At 36.6% G+C, this 21,990-nt stretch overlaps 1 protein-coding gene across 2 annotated transcripts in view; it reads right to left on the minus strand.

Moving 5' to 3' along the window:
• fwd (phosphatidylinositol 4-kinase beta fwd) overlaps nt 1-21,990 on the minus strand; it is a 233,133-nt gene that overhangs the window by 149,354 nt on the left and 61,789 nt on the right. For both annotated transcript variants that reach the window (XM_089099304.1, XM_089099303.1), the window contains exons 4-5: nt 20,151-20,268; nt 12,708-13,006 (exon numbers count right to left, since the gene is read on the minus strand). In XM_089099304.1, coding sequence (XP_088955430.1) covers nt 12,708-13,006; nt 20,151-20,268 — 417 coding nt within the window. The remainder of the gene's footprint in view (nt 1-12,707; nt 13,007-20,150; nt 20,269-21,990) is intronic.

Genomic DNA, 21,990 nt, shown 5'->3' on the forward strand with positions numbered 1-21,990 from the left:
GCACAGTTTATATAATTAGCAGTATGATCATTCTCTATCTCTCCCATTATAAAAACCCGGACAGGGGTGCGAGTGCTCCGGAGAACGTTTTTGCAGATAGAAACATAGGCGTTATCAGATCTTTTCGCGGGTAGACAAGTCAGATTTCTCTTGGACGCGAAACTTGGCTTCAACGTTGGAACACTAATTTTGAAGAAACTAATTTTAAATTAATTTATTCCAATACATACATGAAAATCGGTAGTTAGTAGTGTAATGTTATTATTAGATGTTTTTAGGAATTAAAAATAGGTTTCGAAGTCTCAAGTTGGTTTCAAAGGCATTTTGAGAAAGTTTCTGCCAAAATACGTGTTCCAGGGTAATTGGACCGCTAATGGCAGATCAAATGAGAGGAGTTGTTTGTACGCGCCGATATAAATATAAATATATATATATATATATATATATATATATATATATATATATATATATATATATATATATATATATATATATATATATATATATATATATATATATATATATATATATATATATATATATATATATATATATATATATATATATATATATATATATATATATATATATATATATATATATATATATATATATATATATACTAAGACCACACTGGCTAATCATGATAAAACGAAACAATAGTAAAAAAAGAGAAAAACGAGGATTATACAAGCCAGTGAAACATATGAACTAAATGTAAATATTTCAGTCAAGACCTCCGCTTGACCGTCTTTTCTTTTTTTACTATTGTTCCGTATATATATATATATATATATATATATATATATATATATATATATATATATATATATATATATATATATATATATATATATATATATATATATATATATATATATATACTACGAAAACTTTACGAAAAAGAAAGTTTTTTTTAAAGAATAGTAAAGGCCATATTAAACTTAAGATCAGTAGAAATAGAAGCCTACAATAATTCAAACTCAAAACGACCAGAAATTATTATTAAAGAATAAAAAAGGAAAGGAGAATAATTGGTATGGTGGTAACACTGCATATAAATTTATATGAATGTATATATAGTGGGCTGTAATAATGCAAAAGGTAAATATAACATTGGTTTAAGAATGGAAAGAAAGACAAGGAATAAATTTACGACGATAATCAAGTAAAAAATAAGTTTTATTTGAACAATGCCATAAAGCGATGACATTTGATTATGATGTTTGGATCTGCCACTAAAATTTTGGATCTGCCACTAAAATGTGTGATGTCCTTCAATTTTCTGAAAATTCCCTAAGAATTTTACGAAAAACAATTCTTTACAGACGTTTGGTATTTTCTTGGATAGGGCTATTGTGGCAACTTTTACCACAGCAACCAATAATTAGAACCCAAGTCCTAAAATTGATCTCAATCAGGAACCCTTATCGCTATCTAAATTCACAAAGTGCAAAGATTTTCAAACAGAGGTGTTTATTGTTTAAAGTTCAGGTAAGGTCTGCCCATTTCATATGAAAACATTGATTGAAAACAAAACTAGTTTTATCTAGGCTCTCCGCCAAAACAGGTAACTAGATTTTTCAAATATCATAGGAACTACAATCTGAGAAAATAAATATCACGACGTAAAAAATATCATAAACTATCCAGTTGCGGATACAGAGGGGGGGCGAGGGTTACCCCCGTAAAGTAGTCTAAAGTAGTGTAATTTACCTAATTAACGCAAGTTTGCATTAATTAAACTTGCTCCCAACGTAAGTTGGTCGGACCAACCTCTTTTGCGCCTCCCCCCTAAAAAAATACTGGATCCGCCCCTGACACCATCACACCTACCCCACCAGTTATTAGAAGAAGAAAAAATTCCTTATTTTCACAAATTTCATCCACCCCCCCGCCCCCTTTGTTATAAAATCCTACATAGGCAGATCAGTTGCGTCCCCGTAAATAATAGAGTAAGTCATAATTTTTATATAAATTAATTCATACCTGTGAGATGGGACGCTTGCAAACCACTTGGCTGGCTCACCAATTTTTTTTCTGCTTTCGCAATTACGAATAATGCACTTGGTAACCATTTCTCAGTGATTGACGATAACAGACTAATCCGCTAAGGCAGAAACAAGTGGGAGGAGCTTTTTGTTCGCACCGAGACCGAAGACCAGAAATTATCTGCGATAAGCTTACTGTCTATAAACTGTGAGTCAATGATACTATTCTCATTCATTCTATAGAATTCACATGTTTCAATTTGCTTATTTGAAGCAATTTCACAAACAGTGTCCTCAAGTGTCGAATGACATTCCGCCACAGCCAAATAAAAATCAGTGGGTTTATAATCAAAAGATCCATTATCTTCACAACGCAGACGTAGAAACCATATTCTTTTGCTGTTCCAGCAGATAAATCGCTGACCCTGTTCTTCCACCCAGAAAAATCTAAAACCACGACGATACCAATCTCGTAGCAATAAACTAAAATCACGGTTAGGATTCTTTCCAATCATACCGGGATATGTATTCTCCCACTGATTAAATTTATCATAATGGCAATTGGAGCATAGGTGGCCTCTAGGATGAGAGTCACACACCTCTTCAAGACAGGAATTACAACCTTTAATTTGTACAGTATATCCTTTATGCAATTTACACGGGTTGCATAATCTACACTTTTCATCATACTCATCAATCATTGTGCAATTCTCACATGATGACCAGCTACCCAGTGTGTACATACATAGGGAACATTTATGGAACATTTTTCATGTGTTGACGCTCTCACTGCCACATTCAAACTGAGCAAGCAACATCAAAAAATTATCCGAGATAGAGAGAGAGGACTGAATTATCCTTGAACATTATCTTTCTTATGAAAACAAAGTCCTAAATTACTAAACTAATGTTTAAAAGCGTGTCCGAAACATAACTTTGTTATGTCGTGATCAATATATCAATAAATTGTGTAAATGCATTTGGACCACGATGTAGAAGCTTCATACAATAGTCTAATGATGGAGAATCAGTTTTCATTATATCGACAAGCATTCCCTGAAAAAATATCTCCCTCTGAATAGACAGCGCTAGAATATAACCATCTAGAATCAAACGTTTTTCTATAAGCATTATCTTCCCCATGGTTTGTTATTTTTCGAATCCATCCCTTTTTTTTAGTACTAACACTCTCAAGAGCGACTATAGACGAACAAGAATTTTTTCTAATCTAAAAAAAAATGTAAAATAGTCTACTATAGGAAGCATTACATAATTGATTTAGAAACAGTTTACTTGAGCTTCTTTGCTACAATATTTTTTACTGATATAGTCTTTTCTCATGACTATATTTCGTTTTGACATTTAATGCTGCCCAAATCTTATTTATATGGATAATATTCACTTTTACAGAAAAGCATATTTGCGCATCCTGTTTAAACTTGCTTAATGATAGCACGAATCTAGCATACATATCGTCCAATTCAAGGCATAGTCTACAGCCTGCGGTTATTTCCATAGCCACATTGGGTACTCGTATATCGTTGCTGCTGCTGCCGGCTCCACCATTAATCTCCAATAATGTAAATGCACCACTCATTTTTCTCTACTAATATCCTCTGAAATAAACTACTCTCTTTGAATTCAATTTTCTTACTAATATGAATTGTAATGAAAACCATTCCTTTTATTCAAATCCTATCACCAATCAAGTTATCGCATATGGAGTAACCTCCGCTCTCTGATTGGCCCCTAAAAAACGATTGTTGACTCAAAAACCAGTCTGATCGAGTAATATAATTACGACCATACTCTCAAAACATGCCAACTAAAAAAAAAAATGTGCATGTGATAATTCCATGTGCAGTTGACAACAATAGCAATAACCCGTCTGGTAATCTGCCTTGGAAAGGTGCTAAGGAACGTAAAGGCCCCAAATAGCACAGGAAGGAACATAGTCTGCTAGAATCCATAGGTACATGCTCTGGAAAGGTGCCATGGAACGTAATCTCCCCAAATAGCACCGGAAGGAACATAGTCTGCTGGAATCCAGACGAGGCACCCTACTCCTGGTCTAAACAACAACAACAGCAAAAATATCACTAATCACTTTCGACTATTAAAAAGGGTACTAGCCCTTTGAATTTCATCGAATGAGCCCTTTTTGAACTTTCTACGACAAAGATTTCAATAACAACCTTATATGTCCCCAGGGCATAACTTATAACCCTTGCCCTGGAGGTTGTGAGGGAGTGTCCTCCTCAAGACACTGCCCTGGTGTAAAAAACAACAAGAACAAAAATATCACTAATCACTTTCGACTATTAAAAAGGGTACTAGCCCTTTGAATTTCATCAAATGAACCCTTTTTCAAGTTTCAACGACAAAGATTTCAATACAAACCTTATATGCCCCCAGGGCATAACTTATAACCCTTACCCTCGGGGTTGTGGGGAGTGTCCTCCTCAAAAACATATTTTCTATCTGGAAATCAACTACGCTGAACAAAATGGCTATCTCGAATTTTTTATTGGATGTGTTGGGGGTATTGATGGGCGGGTGGGGGCTAGTTGCCCTCCAATCACTTTCGAATATTAAAAAGGGTACTAGTCCTTTGAATTTCCAATCAAATGAGCTTTTTATGAAGTTTTTACGACAACACCTTCTATAAAAACCTTATATGTCCCCAGGGCATAACTTAAAACCCTTGCCCAGAGGGCTGTGGGGGAGTATGCTCCTCAAAAACATATTTTCTATCTGGAAACCAACTATGCTGAAAAAAATGGCTATCTCAAAATTTTGATTGGATGTGTTTGGGGGAATGATGGGCGGAGGAGGGGGGCTAGTTGCCCTCCAATCACTTTCGACTATTAAAAAGGGCACTGGTCGTTTGAATTTCCAATCGAATGAGCCGTTTTTGAAGTTTCTACGACAACGTATTCTATAAAAACCTTATATGCCTTCATGACATAACTTAAAACCCTTGCCCTGAGGGCTGTGGGGGAGTGTCCTCCTCAAAAACATATTTCTATCCGGAAATCAATGACGCTGAACAAAATGGCTATCTCAAAATTTCGGTTGGATGTGTTTGGGAGAATGATGGGCGCGGGAGGAGGGGCTAGTTGCCCTCCACTCACTTTCGACTATTAAAAAGGGCAATTTCAATTTCCAATCAAATGAGCCCCTTTTGAAATTTCTACAGCAACTTTCTATATAAACCTTAACTTTCGACTACGTTGAACAAAATGACTATCTCAAAATTTTGATTGGATGTGTCGGGGGAAATGGTGGGCGTGAGAGGGGGGTTAGTTGCCTTTCAATTACTTTAGACTATTAAAAGGGCACTGGTCCTTTCAATTTCCAATTGAATAAGTCCTTTTTGATGTTTTTACAACATCGCTTTCTATAAAAACCTTACATGCCCCCAGGGCATAACTTATAACCGTTGCTCTAACGACTTTGGGGGGAGTGTCCTGCTCAAAGGTATAATTTCCTGAATTTGAACTGCGTGGAACAAAATGGCTATCTCCAAATTTTGATTGCATGTGTTTGGAAAAGTGGTGGGCTAAGAAGGGATGTTAGTTGCCTTCCAATCACTTTCGACTATTGAAAAAGGCACTAGCCATTTCCATTTTCAATCAAATGAGCCCTTTTTGAAGTTCCTACGACAACGTTTTCTATAAAAATCTTATATGCCCCTCATGGTATAACTTAAAACCCTTGTCCTGAGGGCTGTGAGGGGGTTGTCATCCTCAAAGACTTAATTTACAGAACTTAAAACTACGTTGAGTAAAATGGCTATTTAAAAATTTTGATTAGATGTGTTAGGGGAAAAAATGGGCGTGAGAGGGGGGTAAGTTGCCCTCCAATCACTTTCGACTAGTATAAAGGGCACTAGCCCTTTGAATTTCCATTCGAATGAGCCTTTTTTGAAGTTTCTATGACAACGCCTTTTATAAAAACCTTATATGCCCCCAGGGCATAACTGACAACCCTTGCACTGAGGGCTCTGATGGGGTTATCATCCTAAAAAAACATAATTTCCAGAACTTTCGACTACGTTGAACAAAATAGATACCTCAAAATTTTGATTGGATGTATTTGGGGAAATGGTGGGCGTGAGAGAGGGGTTAGTTACCCTTTAATCACTTTCGACTATTAAAAGGGCACTAGCCCTTTCAATTTTCAATTGAATGAGCCCTTTATGATGTTTTAGAACATCGCTTTCTATAAAAACCTTACAGGCTCCCAGGGCATAAATTACAGCCCTTGCCCTGAGGGCTGCGGGGGAGTGTCCTCCTCAAAAATATAATTTCTATCTGGTAATCCACAACACTGAACAAAATGGCTATCTAAAAATATTGATTGGATGTGTTTGGGGAAAAGGTGGGTGTGAGAGGGGGGTTAGTTGCCCTCAAATCACTTTTGACTATTGAAAAGGGCACTAGACCTTTGAATTTTCAATCAAATGAGCCCTTTTTGAAGTTTCTACGATAAAGATTTCAATAAAAACTTATATGTCCCCAGGGCATAACTTATAACCCTTGCCCTGAAAACTGTGGGGGGAGTGTCCTGCTCCAAGGTATAATTTCCTGAACTTTAACTGCGTGGAACAAAATGGCTATCTCAAAATTTTGATGGGATGTGTTTGGGGAAATGGTGGGCGTGGAAGGGGTTTTAGTTGCCTTCCAATTACTTTCACTATAACGAAGGGCTCTAGCCATTTCAATTTCTGAGCAAATGAGCCCTTTTTTAAGTTTTTACGACAATGTTTTGTATAAAAATTTTATATGGCCCCAGGGCATAACTTAAAACCCTTGTCCTGAGGGCTGTGAGGGGGTTTTCATTCTCAAAAACCTAATTTACAGAATTTAAAACTACATTGAATAAAATGGCTATCTCAAAACTTTAGTTGAATGTGTTTGTAAAAAAGGTGGGCGTAAGAGAGGGGGTACTAGCCCCCCCATCACTTTCGACTATTAAAAAGGGCACTAGCCCTTTGAATTTCCAATCGAATGAGCCCTTTTTAAGTTTCTACGACAACGCGTTTTATAAAAACCTTATATGCCCCCAGGGCATAACTTACAACCCTTGCCCCGAGGGTTGTGGGGGAGTGTCCTCCTCAAAAACATATTTGCCATCTGAAAATAAACTACACTGAACAAACTGGCTATCTCAAAATTTTGATTGATGTGTTTGGGGGAATGATGGACGTGGGGGGGGGGTGGGAGCTGGGTGCCCTCCAATTACTTTCGAATATTAAAAAAGGCACTAGCCCTTTGAATTTCCAATCGAATGAGCCTTTTTTGAAGTTTCTACGACAACGCCTTCTATAAAAACCTTATATGCCCCCAGGGCATAACTTAAAGCCCTTGCCCCGAGGGTTGTAGGGGACTGTCCTCCTCAAAAACATATTTTCTATGTGGAAATCAACTACGCTGAACAAAATACCTATCTCAAAATTTTGATTGGATGTGTTTGGGGAATGATGGTCGTAGGGGGGGGGGGCTAGTTGCCCTCCAATCCATTTCGACTATTAAAAAGGGCACTAGACCTTTGAATTTCCAATCGAATGAGATTTTTTGAAGTTTCTATGACAATGCCTTCTATAAAAACCTTATATGCCCCCAGGGCATAACTTAAAACCCCTGCCCCGAGGGTTGTGGGGGAGTGTCCTCCTCAAAAACATATTTTCTATCTGGAAATCAACTACGCTGAACAAAATGGCTATCTCAAAATTTTGATTGGATGTGTTTGGGGGAATGATGGGCGTGGGGAGGGCTAGTTGCCCTCCAATAGCTTTCGGCTATTAAAAAGGGCACTAGCCGATCCAATTTCCAATCGAATGAGCCCTTTTCAAAGTTTCTACGATAACTCCTTCTATACGAAGTGCCCGGGTATGGAGAAGAAAAAAAAAAAAAAGAAAAAAAAAACTACATTGTGCCCACATCATTCTTTACTTAGGCAGCGCTATCGCGCTGCCTACGATGTGAGCTTTGTTTTTACTTATTTGTTTACATTTTTCCTCTTCGTGTGTTTAGTTGTTGTATTTTTTTGTGTGTTATTTTTTTAAATTTTTGTGTGTGCTATTTTTTTGTTTTTTCGATGTTTTTTTTTCTTTGAGAAAGGCTCCTGGACGTGGGGCCGAAATATTCGGAACATTTTTCAATTAAATTGTTTATTTGTTTTTATTTATTTCACTGCTTTATTAAAAATTAAAACCCGTTTTTTCTTGCTTAATTTTTCGTAAATGGAAAAGCAGTGTGGTCTAAGAAATTATTTGAGGACAATGATCGTTAAAGCTTTCCCAGTCTTTTCCATATGAATCGCCTAATTTAACGAATTTACCCCCCCCTCAAAACAGGAGGTCCCAAAATAAATTATCGCTCGCCTGCCTGAGAAAATTTGACAAAGGAGAGTTATAACAGACAATGAAAAACAAGAGATGATCCCATAACATGATCCCATATCTTCGCTACACCTGGGAAATTTTTAGAATACGCCGTTACTCCCATGACTTTTTATACTTAATAATCAAATATATTTAAGCATAGTTGGTATGGTACCAATTTTTCCCTGATGGGATTTATTTCACAAAGCATGATCATTCACGAGAAAAAAAAAAAAAATATTCTTAAATGACCTTCCCTCTGCTTTGACCAAATATCTGACCAAAGGAAGGAGAATTCTAGGAAAGAGATTCAAACTACGCAGGACGTAAGAATAAGCACTATGTTTTCAGCAACTTTCCAAATGCCTTACTCTATCTAAATTAAATTGTATTTACATTTTGCACTTTTCTTCATTTATCTTTACCTTTGTTTGGACTTCTTACTATCACTTTTGAGATAAAGTAGTTGGCCATAAAAGGGCGCACTACAAGCCATCATATGGCCAACAAAACACACTTTCTATGGGTACAATATACTACGGTCTACTTCACTACAAAGCCATTAAGATTACAAAAGAAGTTGATTTCTGGCAACACGTAATACCGTATTCTTAGAAAAAATTTATTTTGAGTTAATCATGGGCCTCCTCCCTTAATCTTGACACGACAATCTTGTCAGAAGTTTCTTATTTATAATAATTTTAACATACGGCCTTGTATCTACGTCCAGCAGAAAGTGGCAAGGTCTACGGCTACGTCCAACAGAGTGGCAAGAAGGGAAGAAAACAGACATCTGAAAAGCTACTGACGAAATTCTGCATCTTCATTTACTTCTCTCATTCCAAAAATGAAAAAAAATCTCCACTTAGCAATTTTCTAAAAAAAATTGAAAACACAGATGCTTGGAATGGGGGGGAGGGTAAGCTTTTTTTCTTTTTTACCACCAGATGGCTTAGAAGAGTCGCTATTTATGATTTTCATTTCGATAACTTCCCATGAGTAGTTTATCAATCACGACAATATAAGTTTACTGATTGATTACCGACAGGCCACGGAAGAACTTTCTACTGTCAAACTACCTAATCAACTCTGATTTAATTTTATTTTCACAAATGTGAATTATTAAGAACTTTCAGAACTGATGCCAAAGCAAAAATATTAAGAAAAATGGTTTCAAGTCATGAAATAAAAATTTGTCAAAACCACAATGGGAACTCATAAAAATCAGCTTTCAAAATATAATTCGAGAATCTTTAAAATCAAAGAAATTTTGCTGGACAAAAAATCCATCTAAAGGTTATAACAAACCTCAAACTCGAAATCTAATTACACCCTGAAACTATTATCCTCGTAGCCATGCTACAAACAACTTATGAAAACTTAGGAAATTTCAAATTTATCAACATTTTGTCGCATAATAACTATTCCAAGATCATCAATTCTGAAACCTCTATAAAAGGAGCAGAGGCAGATACAGAACTAGTGTTTAGGGATGGGGCACCGATAAAATTTGGTTCCCCGTCAGTATTTTCTACCCCCGACCCATTAATTAGTTCAATTTTCAGCCTTCCGGGAAAACTTTCCCCTAAAACTACCTCCTTGACCTGCCCCTGAAAACAAGGGAAAGTTAAAAGTGAAGTTGCAGCTTTATCTGGCTTAAAGACTGCGTTAATATTACAAGCAGAATATCTTACCATGTTGTACTTCAGGTTACTAGTGTTAATTAATTTGCTACTGATAAGAAGTTTTTTCATACTAGTTTGAATAAATTAAGTAATCAATTTATTGCAAGCATAAATGCTGACAGACATCGTTTTAGCGGAGGTATTAGATGATTTTCAGAAGGGAGAACTAAGACCCAGAAGCATGTGCTTAGTCCAAAAGTTATTAAATTTCCTTCGAGAGTCCTTCGCCATAATCCTAGGTGTGTGACTATTCCACTCCCTTTACCAGGCACGGTAATTGGGTATAATCACTGAAGCTTCGATGTAAAAATAAACCAGATTTGCACTGGGGAGGTTTTGCAACACCTGATGATCCCCTAGCTGCGGGAATAACAGTTTAACTTAGCTTCTTCGCCATCGATTAAATACCGTACGGTAATCGTTAAGAAATTCTTTCTAAGAAAATAAAAACAAACAACAAATCTTGTGCCCTTATCTATATGGAAGGAGTTAACAACTAGCCGATTAGGTGATTCCGGGTGAAAGCCTGTTGCTTGAGCGCTAATGTGCAGTTTTGCAGTCTCTGTAAGAGAGGATAATCTGAATTTGTTCTGCCAAGCTTTCGTTTCTTCGAGTCATGTTTCTGCTTTCGAGGGGAAAGCTTCGTTTAAGCTTTCAGTCATGTAATCATGACATGTAGTCAAATACAGTCCTGTAGCAGGTAGCTGTTAAAGTTAGCCTGAAATCTGAAGCAGGCTTCTAACGGAATCAGAATTTTGTTTTCCTAATTTACCTAAAACTTCATGGGGCAAGTACCTTGAGTGATGGACATGGGTCATTCACTCGGTGATAGACAGAGAATCAAATGTTTTTCACCCTGAATTAATGGGTATTATTTTTAACACGAAGTAACGTATCGCTTAGTGTGCATGTGCTGTATTTTTAGAAATAATAATGTAGAATGCCTCAGGTTCTGTATCTTGGTGGAGGGTAGTAAAAGATTAGCTTGAATCCATAATGTTTATACATTAGCTTTTATAATTAAAACCAAAACATTGGTTGTATCTGAGGTACATGGGCGGATCTAGAGCAAAACTTGTCCTCCCCTTACCCCCTGGATCCACCACTGTGTGAGGAAATAAAGGTTAAAGTTTGCTTATGAATTTCGAGACCATCTTCAATGTTTTTTTTTTTTTTTTTAAGGAATCTTGAAGAAGGTTAATAAGGCATTGACTAAACTACAGGCTTCCGACTTAAATTTTCAATACGTTAGTTTCAGATATTCAAGTGAATTGCCAGCTAAGATTGTGCATACTTATATATACGGTATATACAGTTGTATGTATGTGCATTGCTCTAACTACACATACACGTATATCCGCACATGCCGACTTACTTGGGGAGAGTCTACACAACACAAAGGGGAGGAGGAGCCTTGAGATTGATCTATAAGAAGCCCCTTGGAAAAACTGGAAAATGGTTGACTAAAAATGTTTCTTTTCACATTTTGGCTTTGCTCCCCTTAGAAAAAAAAATTTTCTGATCTCACCTAAGTACTGGACTTAAGTGCAACTTCGACTATCTACTACTTTTCATACCATTGTTAAGATGTGGACATATACATAGGTACTTACAGGTCACATTATTGAGGGCTGTATCGAAGCATTTTTACTTAGGCAAGGCAGGGTCAGATCAAGATCGTAATCTTGGGAAAGGGCAATACGAAAAGGGCGTCAATAATTGACCAAATTGAAAAATATATTTAAAAAAAGAAAGAAAAACAAAGATGAAACAAGGAATGGGGCGCCAGATAAAATCTTGGCAGCCCCCCCCCCTGTCCCGGCTACTAGGATCCACCGCTAAGGTGAGGCCAAAATCGAAAAATAGAAGTCTAAATTTTTAGGACGCTATTTTTCCATTTTTCAAGGGTCCTTTTTGACCAGCTTTAGCAGGGAGGGCAATTGTCCCTACCTGCCTCCTATGCATAGCCTAGTTGTTTATATAGCGATCAAATTTAGAAATTGGAGGTAGTAAGCTATATAGTTTTTTAAGACCAAAAAAGAGATAAAAATCTGAAAAGGGCAGTCTTCAGCCTCCTTTTGGAAGCTAATGACGACCCTGCAAAGAGCCCCGTTAAAAGCAAACGATAACTCATATGCAGTCAACTAATAGCTATTTTGAAGGACATTTTGACACTTTTCAATATTTCATATACATGTGTTTCATTATTTTATACGGATTTATAACCCATTCTTCCCAGAAAACTAATGCAGAACACACGCTGAGATCATCACTGAAAAGTAACCTTAAAAGCAAGTCGTTCCCAACACATGCGCTGTTTCTCAGGCTTTTAATAAAAGCTAATTTTGACTCTCTTTTAGTTTGTGCTGCTTTATTTTGGGTAAATGTAATCCCCTTTCCTCCCTGGAAATAGCAAAAAATCGCAGATGGAATATGAATGAAAGAAACTTTGAAGAAAAAGTCACTCACCTGCAGATAAATACCTTTTAGGTATGAAAGTACACTTTTGGAGGAGGTGAGGCATTCTGGGGAAGGGCCCTAATTTAAAAAAAGACATTAAAAGCTGACTCATTAGATCTGTAAAATAAATCACAGGGGAAATCTCCACGTTTCGGAAGCACGAGCAAAAATATAGTGACTCACCCACAGATGCATTCCTTTTGTGGCTCTTTTTGAGAGTACCAGTCACATCTGAGGCTGATCGTTTATGCGTCCTTTTTAAAATTCCACTTTCGTCCACATCCGTATGGTTCAAAAACATAGGATTCACTTTAATCACTTTTTCCTTGGGAACGGATCCCTTTGGCCGAATCTCATCAGAGAGGATCATATTCATCAATTTAGTCCCACGTGGCTTCTTTTTGCTTGGCATCACTGAGTCTGAAGAATAGGCATCCAGCAACCAGGCACACTGCAAGGAGAATTCCACTGACATTCTGCACCTATAATAAAATCTTAAATATAATATAATATAATATAATAAAATCTTAAAAGAGTATTTTTATACCAAGGAAACAGAATTAAGCATTTTTTTTAAATAACTACAAAATTACCCGTTTCTGTCTTTCCCTACATAGGAGAATCAAACACAATAAAAAAAGTATCTGGCAATTTTTTAATGAAGTCACGACAGATCAAGACTACAACCAGGAACACGTACAAACGGGGATGGAGGGGCTCTGTGCCTGGCTATCCAGAAATCGCAAATTTTCCCAAGCTTCTGGGCACTTCTTATTCAAATTATCAAATAAAATTTGCTTTTTTTATTATCCCACCGGAAAAAAAATCCTGCGTACGTTCCTGCCCAGGAGGTTAGGTGTTCTGGTTTAAAATCCTCTCCCTCCACCAAACTAAAAAAAAAATACACATTTTCGGCTATTTACTCACAAAAGAAATTGTAAAATACATTTTCCATCCTTGAAACCTTTAGGAACAGATAAATAAATACACGGTTGCAGAAAGTGATAGTTATTATTATAATTTTGCTTTTTAATTCAGCCCTTTATAAATAAATAATTTCTTAGACCACACTGCTTTTCCATTTGCAAAAAATTAAGAGATGTCAGCAGCGCCACTTCCAAAGATGATTTGATTACTTAAACGTGCTAGTGGAACTATATATGCAGGATTTCATTTGGAAGAGTGCGCCCCCCCCCCCAAAAAAAAGGCAAGTTGTACGAAAATAAGAAAACTATTATAATCTGAACATTCCCGATGAGCCAAGGCTCAAAACCTCCACAGCCCCCATCCAACCCGTCGAGACGTACCCTGCTTAAATGTTTTCACCCGCAATATGATATAAGCTTGTGTTAACGACATCAGCCAACTTTGTCACTATTTGTAAGTATCTCTTGTTAAGTTCTGTCCAATTCCATAGGTAGTTTTTATTAAATGACGTATGGCATGATCAGGAAGGGTTACCAGATATGAATCCCCCCCAAGAAAAAATTATCTGACTTGTAAACTGGTCGTACAAATACCGACAAGAACTATTTCTTCGACTCTTAAATTGGTCTTAAATATGCAGGTAAAACACCCTTAACAGAACTATTTCGGTATTCCCTTAACAAACATCTTTTTATAACCCCTCCCCCGAAAAAATACTGGATATGGTCCTGGTCCTCGTTCTAATTGTTGCCCTTTATTAGGCACGAAAAAGAAGTTTGCAAATAAATACTTTAATAAAATTTAAGAAGTGAAAAAACAGATTGTTACATTTACTGTTGTTTACATTAGAGTGGTGTTTTTTTTTTTTTTTTGGAAATTAGCGAAATCTGGAAACACTAATCTCGCTCATTAGCATTGTTATTTCGTTTCTTCTTTAAATACTTTTTACCAGCAAGATAAAATGCTTAGTTGAATAAAGGACGAACAGCTATTAGATAATACTTGGACAGATATTGGATTCTTTCCATATTTCCTAAACGGAGGCGAAAATTGCTTTAAAAAATTTGGCATAGGTACCTTGCCTTGGGGGTTTCGGCGGACTTCTGCGAAGTTAAAGAATGCATACTTAAAAGGAAAGTACAAGTGAACTGATAGAAAATTAAAAAATAAACATCTACATTCATTATACATCTAAATATAATAAGCAATTAACATGTAGAGTAATATGTAGTATCTAGACTAACTGAAATGTAGATAATGATAGAATCGTAGATAACATTTAGTATATGATTATTATATGATATCTAATATTTAGATATCATACAAACATCTGATGTTTACATAAATAAAAATCCAAATCTGAATTGTGCTTAACGTCAAAGAACAAAAGTACAAAAAGAGATGATTCCTCCACGAATTTTTTTTATGTAATAGTCAACAGAAAATCCAGGCATTAAGAGTTTAAGACAAAAAAATTTACTTTTTTGAAACTCAGACCCGTGATTCCCACCATGGGGGGGGGGGCAAGTGGGGCAATATTTTGACGAGTCGTGGGCAGGTCGTGCACCCTTTGGCTGACTAGACTTTAGAGCCTAAATTTCGAAAAGTTTTTCTATATTTAAAGAGCAAAAAAAAAAAAAAATTACATGACACTATTGCATCGACGTTAAACATTGTATAAGAGACGGTATATCCTGACAATATTTTTCGGTACTCCTCAAGGCCGTATCCAGGGGGGTTACCCGGTTTGAACCCCCCCCCCCCCGAAATTTTTGACCGAGTCTAAAATAAGTCGAAAATTAGTAAAACCTAGTTAAAAATCAGTAAAATTAGTCGAAAACTGAGTCAAAAATTAGTAACCCCCCCCCGAAAAAGTCAAAAATTAGTAACCCCCCCCCCCGAAAAAAATCCTGGATCCGCCCTTGGTACTCCTATGGTAAACGGACTCTTATATACTGCCATGGAAACCAGTCACGAAAAACCCGTTTTTGACGGGACAATTCAAGACACTGCTATAGAGTAATACAATGTGTAGCGTCGTTTTCATAGCGTATGCGATATTTAAACTGTTGTTTTTGGGGTTTGGGGGGGAGGGGGAAGGAATCGAACGGTTAGGTTACGTAATAATATATGCCATGCTTTACCCCCCCCCACCCTAATGTGCAAATATATAGCCCAAATTCGTTTCTAAACTATTATATATTCATTTTCTTTTTTTTATTTCATTAGCATTAACCAAACTAGCACTATATAAAAGAGTCCGTTTAACATAGGAGTACCTATTTTTCATTAGCATAAAATGTGTCTAGAGGAGGACCCATTTAAATATCACGAAGGGTGCATTGGATTTTAGAAATCCCTAGGCGGGGTATGACTCAAAATCGGTTGGGAACCATGGCTGGGAACCCTCCCCGAAAGAACAATCTAATGCCCCCTTCCACGCTGAAGTTATTATATACCTTCATCGCAACGTTCCAACCCCTTGTCACGTGCTCGCAGATCTGATCCTTATGGTGGGTCAAATGATTTTTCCTACGAGGGATAGGGAGATTCTTCGGACCGTCTTGTGGAGTTAACTTACAGGAAATGGAAAGGCTTCTTTTTCTTATTTGCACGGAGCGTTGTGCCTAAGTGAAAATGTATTTTGATCATACTCTTTAAGTGTCTCTTCAAACCGTCTCATGTTACTGTAGTATTTGAAAGCTAGAAGCAGGTGGGATAATACTTCATTACAGGTGAAATCAACGAAAAATGTATGTTTCTTCTTAATAACTTTCCCTTCCACATGTCATATCACCGTATGAAATCAAAATGCATTAAATACAAAATTTACACTTTGGCCAATAGCAATTAGAAATAACTCAGTCGTAAGGTAGATCCCAATGCATATTATGAAATTAGTCTGGATAGATAAAAAGGACACAAAGCTGCTTCTCAGCCGTTAAAAATCGATGCAGTTGTCCCAACAGCTGCATATAATAACTTAATACGAAACGAAGAAAAATGTAGCCTATATACTGTGTTTAGTTTCGGTTGGACGGCCAAAAACCAAGCTTGAAGAAACACGAATCCCGCTTAAGTAAAGGGAATGTACTGCAACTAGTACTAGTAGGCTATTACAAACTCGTCGTAGCTTTAATCTGCCTTAGGGGTTGTATGTCAGGTAGCATCGTAAGCACATAGGATACAAAAGTACAGACAAGACAGAGAAAAAAGTGATGCCCGTGCCACATTATAGTCACACTTGTCATAAAATCAAAACTACGCACGACTACAGCGCCTATTACGTTCGCTGTTCGTAATTTCTCGAGTTGAACACTGTTCAACTTTCAAACATAAATTTTTTGACTGACCAATCAGAGTTAAGGTTTAAGGCATAAATTCTAAAACTAGAAAAGATGGAAACTTAGAACAGTGGTTTTTCTATCTGGGAGAGGAATTTGAGAATAGTTAAGGAGACTTAGTATTAGTAAAGAACAGTTGGACACAAATTACTGTTGGTGCAAACTCATTAAACTAATTTCTGGCAATTTAAATTTTTTGCTTTTTAAATACAAGTGTGACGCAAAATCAAGAAAATTGTCTTGACATTCATGAAATTTTGCTTTCCTTATCGATAGATGTGACTATGATGTGGCACGGGCATGAAAGCGCGTGTACACCAACAGTAGACAGTATTTGTCCCCTTCATTTGGGTGTTCACAGACTGAGAGATAAATAAAAGCAGTGATTCACTGTCTCACCCTTAGGGTGCTCCCTCAACCATGAATACTTCCTTTTGGGGTGGGATTTTGAAAACGTGTCCGTATGTTTACTTCATTCGCTTGTCGATTTAGATTAGACTATAGGCTTAAATATTTGCATACATTATCGCTTTCTGATAGCAATTTCACGGTGAAGCCAGACACATTAAAAATAAATAATCAACCTTCAAGGTACAGGTGCTCATGGTCCAAGCATATAATGGCGGATCAGACGATTTGTGCATGGAGATGTTGGATTTGGTTTTTAAAAGTAGTATCTTGATTTGGGAGGGGGCCAATGAGTTTCTTGTTGGGGGAGGGCAGATATTCAACAACAATAACTGTCATTTTACGGTCTTTTTTACATTAAATACTCAAAAGGTACACAATTTTTATATTTTGGTAGAAAAGACACGCTACCCTCCCCCCCCCTCCTCCTGTAAGCGCCTTGAACTCAGTGTAGAACCCCTTGGTCCCAAGTAAGTAGATACCTCTACAGTCTAATGCGTTTTCTTATAATCATCAGGTAGTAATTGAATGGAATTCTCTCCCCCCCCCCCATTCCTCTTTGCAGCTTTTTTTTCAAAACAATACCAGTTTTTCTGTTTTTTTGTTTTTTTTTTGGTATAGTGTCAGTCAATGCTAGGAAGGTGGGTCTAGACCATACCTGCATACCGATACTCAGGCAGAAGGAGGACCCCCTGGGTCTGAATGACCACACAGAAAAATTTTAAAAAGGTTGGGAAAATACCATGCTAATACATCGTCTCAGGAATGGACAGCCGACAATCAAACAGCTCGTGGTAACGAACTGTAAGTAAGGAGCGACCCGGCTCAATAGTAACCGAAACTCTAAAAAACGGAATTTAGATACCAGTAAATGCATCAAAAGAATCGAATTTTTATGCGGATTTGATATATATAAGTTTCATCCAATTTAGTCTAACTCATCAAAAGTTGAGCGTGAAAAAATTTGCCTTATCTTCCAAAAAATAGGGGGAAACACCCCCTAACAGTGATAAAATCTCAGATTCATCGTAACACATCAGATTCAGCATAACAGAAGACCCTACTGTATATTTTTCAAGCTCCTATTTGCAAAAGTGTGGTATTTTGTTTTTTTTGCCAGAATAAAGATCACGGATAGGCCCTACGTGTTTTTTTTTTTTTTTTTTTTCTTTCTTTCTTTTTTTTCCAGGGGTGATCGTATCGATCCAGTAGTCCTAGAATATCGTGAGAGGGCTCATTCGAGTGGAAATTAAAAGTTCTATTGCCCTTTTTAAGTGACCAAAAAATTGGAGGGCAACTTGGCCCCCTCCCACGCTCATTTTTTTCCCAAAGTCACCCAATCCAAATTTTGAGATACCCATTTTGTTCATCACAGTCAAAAATCTAACAAATATGCCCCTGAGGATGACTTAGGCTGCAAGTTATGAACTTTGCCCATTTTTTACAAATAGTATTGGTTATTGGGAAGTATACAGACGTTTTCAGGAGCGATTTTTTCTGGGGGGGGGGGTCGGAAGAGGGGTTACGCCGGAGGATCTTTCCATGGAGGATGCTTCCTTGGGGGATGGGAAATTTCTATGAAGGGGGCGCCGGATTTCCCCGCATTATCTAAAAACGAAAACGAACAGACATTATTACGTATATGAGGGCGTTCGCCCCCCAGTCAATACCTCGCTCTTTACGCTAGTTTTTTTAATACTTTCAAAAGAGCTATCTATTCCAATTAAACGGCCTTTGTGATTCAGGGTTTTTTGATTCCGAATAAAATTGGAAATTCAGCGTAAAAAGCGAGGTATTAACTAGGGAGCGAACCCCCTCATATATACAACAATTTCTGTCCGTTTTAAGTTTTAATGTTGCTCCTTACTTTCAGTTGAAAAAACTTTTTTTTATTATTTAATTTGCACCAAAGGGCCTGCCACTTTCAGCCAACCAGTGTACATTTCAGAGTGCCACAGTTGCCGTACAGCTCCACCACGTATGGCAAGTCCCACAAGGCTAGGCACACACTACCTGGTGTACATGATTTCTGATAGTTGTAACCCCCTCAAATTGCACTAATTAGTCGGATTCTAGGACGAAATCCAAAACATCACGGTGCTTGTCGCGTACTTTTTCTGAAATTTTGAACTTCTGATTTCATAACGCTGAGCGGCTCAAATAAACAGAAAATTCACAAAGAGCATTCTGTGGCGCAACAACTGATAAACAAATAAACTAGTCCTTAACAATTCAGACAATTTGTAATTAGGCGCATTTTTTAGCATATGATTCGACTTATCAAATGAACACAAAATGTTTCAAAAAAGGCTCATAGGAAGAGGTGATATTTTTTTTTTTTTTTTTTTTTTTTTTTTTTTTTTTTTTACGAGCATAGTAAAACTATAGAATTCCAACCAAATTAGGTAATTTCATGGCAAATAAAAATCAAAGTTCAGAACTTTCCAATGATGTCAAAAAAAGCGAAAGGATCTATCTATACAATGGCGTAAATAGGGAGGGGGGGGGCAAAGGATAATTTTGTTTCCAGATGGCAGCATTCATTGTGACTCCTTTTAGATATATTTTATGAAATGTTGACCCACTTAAGCTTCTAAAGGAAGGAAGGTATGCTTTAGGCCCTGGATTCAAACCTAAAAATTTCATTCACCTACCGCAGCTACTATACAAGACAACAAGAAGCCCTTCCACAAGGACACTCAATCCAACAAATAAACTAACAGTGCACCAATCAAGACCGTATCTAGGGGGGGGGGTTAAGGGGTCTGTATCCTCCTGAAATGTTTGTCTGACTAATAAAAACGTACCAAAAATGAATATAAAACATTTTTTTTTATTGTAGCCCCCAACCCCCCGAAAAAATCCTTTTGTAAAACCCCCCAAAAATAATCCTGGATATGGCCTGGCACTATATATACATTTTAAAAATAGATAAAAATATTTTTACCTAAGAACCAAATAGGGGTGTATAACTTCAGCAACTTCGGGCATATGAATATACATCACAATAATTTGATGCAAATAGAAGTCCATTTCATCAGGAGAAAATGTGAAAAGTTTGTTCCCTGAAAATATTATCATAAATTAATTGAAAATAACCAAGCAACCTCTCATAAAAAAAATATCTCACGCTATAAAAATAAACAACCTTCCCATAGATTCAATAACTTTTACCATAGTCTGAGAACTAACCTGACCAAAAATGGAGACTTTAAATAAATGGCGTACACGCAAGTTATTGTAGGGAGAGACAAGAGAAATTTGTTCAAGGCCATTCACGTACCCTGAAATTTTTTTCGGGGGTAGGCACACAACCTAAACACCGAAAATAAGCAAATTCTATAGAATATAAAAGAAGTTAAAAGAAATCCTGGAGATTTAGGGTGGACGTGAGCAAAAGATGGATTATTTAAATGAAAATTTAAAGATATAATGCTTTTTTTTAAGTAAAACAAGAAATCACACCAGAGCAAGGGCCATGTCCCAAAAACAAGAGATTTGGCAAAAACAGGGCCAAAATGTCATCGAGCAAAAATAATGAAATGTTCAGTTGATTAAAACTATTGAAAGTATATCTATATAGCCTCCCAGTTCCAGAAACCATAACGGCATGCGATATAACACCCCCCCCCCCCTCTAAATATACAGATAGTCAATAAGAAAATTAAACCCCTATTGTACATTATTTCTTCAACAAACTAACGGCTAAAGTGTGTTGCAGAATGGCGCACTGGGTATTAAGGAGGAAAATACCAGATTTCTAAGGGGAGGGGATATCTAAAGTCTTAGAATTCTTAGACCCATATTAAAGAACCATCCATGGGAGGTACTTCAAACGAATAGGAGGAGTATGAATATGAACTCGTTGGAAGACTAAATAAATAAAAAATAATTTTTTTAACAGAAACTAAGGAGTGACATTAAAACTTAAAACGAAGAGAAATTATTCCGTATATGAAGGGGGTTTCCTAGTCCTCAACACCTCGCTCTTTACGCTAACGTTTTTTTAGTACTTTTGAAAAAAGCTTCTCATTGTTCCATTTAAACGAACATATTGGAAGAAAATGGAGGAGGGAGCAACCCCCTTCATATACGGAATAACTTCTGTTCGTTTTAAGTTTTAATGTCTCTCCTTACTTTCTGTTAAAAAAAATATTTTTCTTTTTATTTAATTTCTGAACGTTTTTGAATTAATGCTGGTTTTGAAATTAGCTAACCGCATATGAATAATTAAAACGAAATTTGCATATTAACTTAGCTTTTTTTGGCTAAATGGCTTTCCCAAAATTTTGATCGTACGAATTTGAGAAAAAAGGGCGGGTGTGGGTGCCTAGTGGCCCTCCAATTTTTTGGGTTCCTTAAAAAGGGCACTAGAACTTTTAATCGTATTTACGAACGTTTTTATTAGTAATAAATATACGTAACTTACAAATTTTCTCCCAATTCCTGAAGAACGACTTCTGAAACACTATCTTCGTTTAATTGGAAATATGAGAAGCTTTTTTCATTATAATGCTGAATCAGCATTATATAATGCTGAATCAGCATTATAAGCCCATTCTTTTGATATATGTTTATTGACATCAAAATTCTGTTTTTTTAAAGTTTCGATTACTATTGAGGCGAGGTATTGACTAGGGAGCGAACCCCCTCATATACGTAATAATTCCTGTCGTTTTAAGTTTCAATGTTTCTCCTTGCTTTCAATTGAGAAAACTTGTTTTTTTATTTAATTTCTGATCGTTTTTTAATAAATGCTGGGAAATCCGGCGCCCCTTTCATAGAAA

The sequence above is a fragment of the Artemia sp. Qi Xiang Cuo genome, chromosome 13 (assembly GCF_049724085.1).
Source record: "Artemia sp. Qi Xiang Cuo chromosome 13, ASM4972408v1, whole genome shotgun sequence".
NCBI classification, from domain to species: Eukaryota; Metazoa; Arthropoda; class Branchiopoda; order Anostraca; family Artemiidae; genus Artemia; species Artemia sp. Qi Xiang Cuo.